The 8,597-nt window shown below is 59.6% G+C and overlaps 2 protein-coding genes across 2 annotated transcripts in view; one reads left to right on the forward strand and one right to left on the reverse strand.

The window, feature by feature from the left end:
* The window catches only part of LPIN3 (lipin 3), a 17,403-nt gene extending 15,399 nt beyond the window's left edge, over window positions 1-2,004 (forward strand). Inside the window, exons 15-20 of the mRNA XM_008060580.2 lie at window positions 32-180; window positions 330-416; window positions 782-934; window positions 1,128-1,242; window positions 1,331-1,434; window positions 1,608-2,004. Coding sequence (XP_008058771.1) covers window positions 32-180; window positions 330-416; window positions 782-934; window positions 1,128-1,242; window positions 1,331-1,434; window positions 1,608-1,752 — 753 coding nt within the window. The 3' untranslated portion in view covers window positions 1,753-2,004. The remainder of the gene's footprint in view (window positions 1-31; window positions 181-329; window positions 417-781; window positions 935-1,127; window positions 1,243-1,330; window positions 1,435-1,607) is intronic.
* Window positions 2,005-3,393: 1,389 nt separating this feature from the next.
* Window positions 3,394-7,695, reverse strand: EMILIN3 (elastin microfibril interfacer 3). Its single transcript, XM_008060582.1, has 3 exons — window positions 7,571-7,695; window positions 6,128-6,351; window positions 3,394-5,523 (listed from the first exon to the last, which is right to left on the reverse strand). The coding sequence occupies exon 3, from the start codon at window positions 5,399-5,401 to the stop codon at window positions 3,743-3,745; it is 1,659 nt and encodes a 552-aa protein (XP_008058773.1). The 5' UTR covers window positions 5,402-5,523; window positions 6,128-6,351; window positions 7,571-7,695; the 3' UTR covers window positions 3,394-3,742.
* Window positions 7,696-8,597: the final 902 nt, after the last annotated feature.

Raw genomic sequence — 8,597 nt, forward strand, 5'->3', positions numbered from 1 at the left:
CCCCCCCCCCCCCCACTTTGCCTGGCTCCAGCGACACCTGAATCTGCAAGAAGGTGCCAATGATGTGGTCTTCAGTGTGACCACCCAGTACCAGGGCACCTGCCGTTGCAAGGCCACCATCTACCTGTGGAAATGGGACGACAAGGTGGTCATCTCTGACATTGACGGCACCATCACCAAGTGAGGCCCAGCTGGCCACAGGGAGGGGTGGGAGGCCTGGGTGCTCACTTCCCTCTGTGCTGGATGGGGAGGGGACAGTAAGGGAGGGAAGCCTGGAGGCTAGGCCATGGGGGGGCTGCCTCAGAGTGACTCCTTCTCTCTGGCTATAGGTCGGATGCTCTGGGCCACATTCTGCCCCAGCTAGGGAAAGACTGGACACACCAGGGCATCACCAGTCTTTACAACAAAATCCACCTGTGAGTACCTGTGCTGGGAACCAGCAAGGCCCACAAGGGAGGCAGCCTGGACATTTCCCTGGAATGCTGAGACCTTCCTGCTGGCCTCAGTTCTGTGACAGATTCATCCCCTGAGGTTGTGTTCTAGGATCAGGGTCTACCTGCTGGCCGCAAACCAGAGGGAAGCCCCCTTCTATCCTGGTTCCTCCGGGGCTCAGGAATGTCCACATACCTCTCCTTAGCTTAGCCATTCTCCCTAAGTACCCTTCCTGCAAAGATTTGAAGACCAGAGCCCCAAGGTTGGGTTGGGCAGGCTGAAGCCATGGGATTGGATGGGGAATGGCTGGTCTCTGATGGCTCTGTGCCACCTTGTCTCCCACCCCCAGAAATGGGTACAAGTTCCTGTACTGCTCAGCGCGGGCCATCGGCATGGCTGACCTCACCAAGGGGTACCTGCAGTGGGTGAGCGAGGGTGGCTGTGGCCTCCCCAAGGGCCCCATCCTGCTGTCTCCCAGTAGCCTCTTCTCCGCCCTCCACAGGTAACCACCCCTACACAAGCCCATAGCCCCCTGAAAGGAGGGACAGGCCTGCTGCCAGCCCAGCCCAGGCCTGCACTTGCTCTCAGCTGGCAGCTAGGGCTGGGTCAGACTCCATGTCACTTGAGCCTACCATGTCTTCTGGTTTCTCCCCTACTCTGACACCCTTCCCTGCCTGTGGACCCGGCTACCCCAGGGAGGTGATTGAGAAGAAGCCAGAGGTGTTCAAGACTGCCTGCCTGAGTGACATCCAGCAGCTGTTTTTGCCTAATGGACAACCTTTCTATGCTGCCTTTGGGAACAGGCCCAATGTGAGTGTGTCCCCTCCCCACAGGCCGAGCCACCTCTTCCCCGGCTACCCGCTGCCTCTGTTCCACTGGCCCTCCTTGTCTTCCACAGGATGTCTTTGCCTACCGGCAGGTGGGCCTCCCTGAATCTCGCATCTTCACAGTCAACCCCCGGGGAGAGCTTATCCAAGAACTCATGAAGAACCACAAATCCACGTGAGGCCAAACCCTGCCCCATACTGTGGCCATTCCCCAGGCCCAACTTTACCTCCCCATCTGGCGTCCCTTGCCCAGGGCTCCCAGGCAGGACATGAAGCCTTCACCTGCTGTGGCAGAGGCTGTGGTCTGGTGGCAGCTCAGGCTCAGTGCTGGCCCTGTTCTGCCTGTAGGTACGAACGGCTCAGTGAGGTGGTCGAGCTCCTCTTCCCGCCTGTGACCCGTGGCCCCAGCACAGACCTGGCGAACCCTGAATACAGCAACTTCTGCTACTGGCGGGAGCCATTGCCCACTGTGGACCTTGATGCCCTGGCCTGACTGTACTGGCTGCCCCCTTCTCCCTGGCCTGGCCCAGGACAGACCAGGTATCCTGGGGCATAGGGAGTTGGAAGCTGGGTGCCAACCCACTGAAGGAGAAGAGAGGGCTGGAGGTTGATTGGTAGGCACGGGGACCCTCCACCCTCCCCGTCTTGTCTCCTGTCTCTCCCAGCTGAGCTGCAGCTGCTCGGGGCCTGAGTGTGGCCCTGGTCTGAAGCAATTAGTTTGCTATCTGGGCCTTTGCAGAGTTCTCTATGCCCTTGATATCTCTGTCCCTGTCAACCTGGGATCTTGCCTCAACTCCTGATAGGACAGAGAGAAAGGCCCCACTGAGGCTGAAGGCCTGTACGTATAGAGAAGTGTTGGTGGCAGCAGCAGGGAGTGAAGACGCATCTGGAAAGGACTTAGTGCTCCCCACCCTGCTGGAAGCTGGAACTGACCCCCCTCCCAAAGCCAGACATCACTGCTGGCGCATCCCCCTCAATGGCGCCCTGGCATCTCAGCACAGGATGCACACCCATGGGTGCTCCAGTGCCCTTCCAACATCAGGAAAGGACTTAGCCTGGCCTCTGGCCAGCTGCTGCCGCTGCTCCTCTCAGCACCTCCCCTGAGGACTCAGCCCCACACCTGGTGGGGGCACGTGGGTGTTGGCCTGACCACCCTCTTCAGCCTCTGCTGGTCAGCTCGGTGCTCACAGCTGCCAGGTGAGCTTTCGCCTGAGCAGCTGTGGAAAGCTGGGCGGGCACCCCTGCAGCCTTCCCTCCCACTGTCCCTGGTGAAGGAAGTACCTTTAGACTGGCTAAAAGCTTTAATCCAGAGCCTGCCCTCCTCCCACAGTGGCAAAGTGGAGGTGGAATACAGTCCAGGGCTGTGGGGACCTGCAGAACAGCACTATGGGGCCCATGCTGCCATGGGGGTAACTGAGACCAGGAGCCTCAGCCAAGACGGGCATCAGAGTCTCTGGGAACTCTGCAGCCTGAGGAGCGCTTACATTTTCAAGTTGTCATTCGATGGTTTCGTACCTGAATTTCTCACCTTTTGTGAACATCCTGGCAGGGCTAGGGTTTCTCAAGAATGTTAAAAGCAAGGCCTGGACCCTTTTCTTCCAGCTGAGGGCTCCTTCTCAGGGTCTGGCCTCATTCAGGCCTCCATATTCACTAGGGCCACTCTCTAGAGAGATGCCCTGGCCTGGAGGGAAAGACTTTCCCCCAAAATGGAAGGAAGAGGATCGTGAGGACACTAGGGTTTCCCTGAAAACATCTTTGAGGAAAGAGAGAAAAAGAACAAATTGGGGCGGGATCTCCAGATTGCCTGGATTAGATTCTTTCCTCTGGGATTCTACAGCTGCCTAAGCCCCCACCTTGGGGGAGAATCAAAAGAATAAAGAGAACTCTTGGCTGAGTCTTTGTGCTTCTGTTCTGTCCTGAAGGACACGTGGGTAGCTGGAAACGTGTGGCAGCCTCTGGTCCTTGGTTCAGAAATGGCATCTGTGAGGCTGCCAGACATGAAGACAGTTCCAGTGGACATCACCCTCCTGGAGAAAACTAGCCCAGACAGGTGGGGAGAGAAGCCAAGGGAGCAAGGGGATGGGTCTCCAAGGGCTGCAAGCTGTTGCTTTTGTAGGTAAAGGGCAATGTGGACAGGCTGCTGACTGAGAACAGCCTGTAGGTCTTTGCACAGTTGCTGACTCTGGTGTGTCTGCACAAGAGTGACTTGTAGACGGTGAAGTGTGAGCTTTCTCAGGTCCATCCTGGCCTTCTGGCACGATGCCTTTGTCCTGACCGCTATTCTGAATTGTCCAGTTTGTGCATCACTGAGCATGGATTCTGGCACCTAGACAGCCACACGGAGACCAAGACCATCCCTTCAGTGGCTTCTGAAGTGGCATCTGGGCTGGCCAAGGAAGGCTGGGAGGTACTGCTGGATAAGGCTGTCTCTGGGGTGATGCTCCGGGTTAGTGGGATCTGAGGTTGGGTCCTCACCAGCCTGTCTAGTCGGCTTGCCCTGGCCGCGCCTGCTCAGCCAGCTGGGCCCGACAGTCCAGCAGGTCATCCCGGAGGCGGGCGATGTCCTGTGTATGCTGAGCCAGTGTGCGATTCAGCTGGTCTACGTGGCCCCACAGGCCCTCCCTGGGCATCAGTGCTTTGGTGGGCAAGCTGTCCAGGCCTGCAGCCAGCAGGCCCAGCCTCCTGCATGCACCTTCCACTTGTGCCACCCGCTGGTCGAAGTGGCCCACTGCGAGTTGGAGTTCCTGCGCTGTATCCTGGCAGCGGCTGAGCCCGCCAGCCACCTTGGCCACACCAGCCTTGAGCTGCTCCAGCTCCCCCCGCAGGTTCAGGACCTGCCTGTGGCCAGCCTGAAGCCTTGAGCTTTGGCTGCTGACCTGCTCCTGGATGGCGTGGACTTCGGCTTCCACCTTGCGTTCCCGCTCGTCCAGGGATGTGTTGGCGGCCAAGAAGGCATCTGAGTACTGGCTGACAGAGTCGCTGAGGCCCGTGAGCGACTTGCTCACTGAGTTTAGATTGACCTTGAGCAGAGTAATCTCACCCTGTAGTGAGCTGCCCGTCCCTTCTGCTAGCTGCCCCTGGACCTCGGTTACGGTGCCATTGAGCTGCTGCAACAGAGCTGCGTGGCTGGCCACCTGGCGCAGGAGGGCCTCGCTCCGGCTCTGCCAGGCCTTCACCTCCGCCACAAGGTTGTCCAGGATGGCTGAGGTGGTACTAGGGGTGCATGAGGTCTCCAGAGAAACCAGTCGTTGTTCTAGTACAGCCAGCTCTGTCTGCACGAGGGGCCGCACTGACCTGCCTGGAGGGGTGCTATCGTGGTTCAGCTCCCCAGCCAGTGTGGCCAGGCGCTCCTCGAGGCTCTGCACACGCTCTTCCAGCACAGTTCTGAAGCGGCCCATTCCCCAGCCCCCCATCTCCAGCCTCAGGCAGCATCCCCTCACCCCGCCCTCTGTCCCATTGAGCGTCTCCAGGCCCTCCAGCAGCCCATCCACGCCTCCCTCAAGCATGGCGGCAGAGAGCCGTGTGAGCTCATCCCCAGCTGGGGCGCCAGGGCCCCTTTGGGTGACTGTCTGCAGGGTTCTCTCGAGGCTGTCCACACGGGCACCGATCAAGGCCAGCTGACTGCAGCAGCTGCCCCTGCCAGCCATGCTCAGGCCCTGCAGCCGGGTGCCTAGCTGCGAAAGCTCCCGGCGCAGGGCCAGCTCCCGGCCGTCGAGGCTTTGGTGCAGCCTCCGGCTGGCTGCCTGGCCCTCCTCGCACTGCCGCCGCACCTCCTGCACCCGCAGGTCACACTCACTCTGGATGCCTTGCAGTTTCTGCTCAAAGCCGTCCAGTAGGCTCCCCCAGAGCTGGTGTAGCCGGTGATCCACATACTCCTCCAGCAGGGCCAGGGAGGTGAGCGGGGACGGAGGGGCTTCCCGCAGCTGCTGCAGGTGGGCCTCGTGGCCAAGCGCCAGCCCGTGCACCTCATCCAGCAGCCGCACCTTGGTTTGCAGCGTGTTGCTCACCTCTGTCACCTTGTTCAGGATCTCGTCCAAGGGAGGGGGGAGTGGCCCTCTGGTTCTGTCTCCCGGGTCCACAAGCCCCTCAGGGATGACCCCAAAGCCCACAGGTGCAGCAGGGGCCCTGGGACTACCACTCATCCTCTTGGGGTCCTCGTGGCTGGCCACCAGGCCACTGAGGGTACCATATGATTGTGCCAGGCGCTGGACGTCGCCCTCCAGGCGTTCTAACCGTTCGCCAAACAGCCCTGGGCCTTTCCTTCCTGGAAAAGAGGAGACAACAACCCCAGGGACATCGCTGGTCTGTCCCCCTCAGCTTGTGTGGCCAGGACACCCAAGAAATTTTTTTTCTTTTTAGAGACAGGGTCTCACTCTGTTATCCAGGCTGGAGTGCAGTGGCATGATCATAGTTCACCGTAACCTCAAACTCCTGGGCTTAATGATCCTCCCGCCTCAGCCTCCCAAGTAGCTGAGACAACAAGTGTGCATCACCGTATCTAGCTAATTTTTAATTTTTTTTTTTTTTTGGTAAAGATGGGATCTCACTATGTTGCCCAGGCTGGTCTTAAACTTCTTGCCTCAAGTATTCCTCCCACTTCAGCCTTCCAAAGCACTGGGATTGCAGGCGTGAACCACCACACCTAGTCAAGACGTTCTGTTCTAAGCCTATCTTCTCTCTGACCATAACTCCATCAGCTTTGTGGCAGGGGTGGGAGTGGGCCTGAAGGTTCATCCTCATGTTCAATGTGGGAGGCACCCTACCCAGTTCTGTCAGAGCTCAGACAGCATGGGTCAGCCCCCACCCCGCACCCACCACTGAGTCCAGGAAACCCGATCACCTTGGAGGATCTTCATGGGCAGACTTACCGTGAGAGATGGGGGCTGCTCTGCTGTAAGAAGGGGGCCTGGGGCCTGGGCTCAGCTGCCCTGAGGGAATCTGGGGCTCAGGCTCCGGCTTGGGTGAGGAGGCGCCATGGTCTGTGAGGTGCTCAGGGCAGCGTTCCCCAGTAAGGCCGGGACAGCAGCGCCAGGCGAGGTCTGTCACTGTCTTGTAGCCAACCTTGTATTTGGGTCTGAGCACTGTGCGGTACCTGGGCCAGGGAAGGTGAGAGAGCAGGGTCATGTACTGTGGGCTGTGGTTCCTGCCCCTGCCTGGCATTCAGGGCCATTCGCAGGCTCCTGCATAAGGTCTGGATATCTCCCTACCTCCACACCACCCCCAGGGGCTTCCTTTTTCTATGCTTAAGGCTACAGGCTGGAGCTCAGACCCATGTCAGGACTGGACGCTGGTAGAAGCCCCACCCCTTCCCTTTAGCTTGGAGAGAAGCAGGGACTTTCCCACAACACTCCCAAGACCACTTGGACCCCCTTTAACTCAGGCTGCCATGAGAAATTCCACTTGGATCCCCTTTAACTCAGGCTGCCATGAGAAATTCCACTTGGACCTCAGGAGCACATCGGAGAACTCAGACACAGTCCCAGCCCCTCCTCTGTGGGTGCAGCGTGGCACTGCCCTGCAGCTGGGGCTGGCAGCCCCTCTCACTGCCCTAGGGGCACTCCTGGCTCCCACCAGCCACCCTCAGTTCTTTTCATTCCTCTCTAGCCTGCTCTGGGAACCCAGCTCTGGCCACAGAGGCTGATGGAAGGGCACTTCTGATTTTGAGCATGGGAGGGAAGGCCCAGGGATGCTGGCAGGGCTCACCAGAGGCCATCCCCTCTGCTGGTCAGCCATGTGCCTGTTCACCCACTGACATGCTGGAGCAAACTGGTTTGTTTCCAGACATACCCGTGAACCTCCCCAAGTACAGTCCTGTGTATCACATCTGTGTGAGCTCCACAGGCCCTCACATACAGCCCCAGCTGGCTGTCCTAAGCCCTGGTGCTCTGGCCTCCAACCCCTCACCCTTGGCTGGCCTTTTCACAGTTATCACAGCTCTCCCTGGGTCTGCCCTGGCCCTGACCCCTGGCATCAACCATTGCCCGAGTGACCCTCTGCCCCCACCCTCTGCCTCTGTCACTATATAGCTTCTCCCCCTGGAACTCTTCATTGTCCCTCTGTGGCTGCTGGGTTCCAACCCAAGCCTGGCCCATTCCCACAGGTGACGCTCCACTGCAAGTTCAGGTCATTGAGGTCCTTCTAGCCCCCTCTTCTGAGGCCCTCGTCCACTCTGGCCTGTATGGGGGCTCAGGTGGGCTCTTGGAGTCCACGGAGCTACCGCCCCCTGTGGCACTGGCTGCTGCACTCAGCTGAGGGCAGAACTGGGGCTTGTGCCCAGGGATCCCAAGTGTGCGGGGTGGGCATGCACTCACGTGACTGTCCCGGGGCACTTGGGCCCCCAACCACACTGCCGGTACTCAGCCTTCACGTAGCTCTCTGCTCCTTCCTGTAGGACGCAGGTCACATTCCTGTGCACCACATAGGCACAGAGGGCCCTACGGGGGAAAATGGGGTCCCTGGAATACCTGGCCGAGTCAAGCCCTCAGGCTCCTACTTTCCCTCTCCCACCTGTGGGCCTCAGCAGGAGACAAGACCCCCATGTCTCTTTTGTCTGTGCGCCACATTCCTGGGAGCCAGGCCCTTGGTCTTGTCTCCTTCACTGGCTCCAAATTCCTTCTCTTGGCTTTCAAGCCTTCTGCCATCCCAACTTGGCAACTTATTTGAGGGCACGCATCTCATCTTTCCTCTCCTGACTGACTCCTGGGGAAATGCACCGCTCCTCGTTTTCCAGGCCCTGCCCTGGGTCCTGCTTCCTCACTCTCAGGCCAATTCTTGTACCACCTCCTCCAGGAAGCCTGCTTCAGGCCATGGGCTGGGCACTCCTCTCCTACAATACTTCTCAAATTCAGCTAGAGTCTAAATTCAGCAGCACCCCACCCCCAGGCAGAACTTCTAACCCACTTGACTGAGGCCAGCTCCAAACCGCTGCCTGCCAAAGACCAGAAGCGGAGACAGAGGCTGGGGCAGCAGCCCCATGGCAAGCTCCAAGGTCGAGGGGTGGCTGCCCGGCCTGAGTGGGCCACCGAGGAAGGCGATTCCGCAGCACAGGCCCGGGCCCCAGGAGACCCCCAGTTTTGCAGTCCAGCGGCGCTGGGGCTCCCAGAGGGCTGCCGCGCCAGGCTGACTGCCTACCTGGCGGGCAGGGGACGGAGGGGAGGCCCTGGCGCGGGGCACCCGCGTTCTCCATGCCCGGCCGCCCTTCCTCCTCTCCCTCCACCTGGTGCGCCGCGCCGGGAGTTTGCTCACAGCGCAGCTGGAAAATGTTACTTCGCTGGAAAGCTTTCCGCGGGCACTGCCAGGATCCCAGCCGCCGCGCCAGGCCCCCTCGGCTTGCTTTTC

This window comes from Carlito syrichta, unplaced genomic scaffold, assembly GCF_000164805.1.
Source record: "Carlito syrichta isolate Samal-C Ts95f unplaced genomic scaffold, Tarsius_syrichta-2.0.1 Scaffold304654, whole genome shotgun sequence".
Lineage (NCBI taxonomy): Eukaryota > Metazoa > Chordata > Mammalia > Primates > Tarsiidae > Carlito > Carlito syrichta.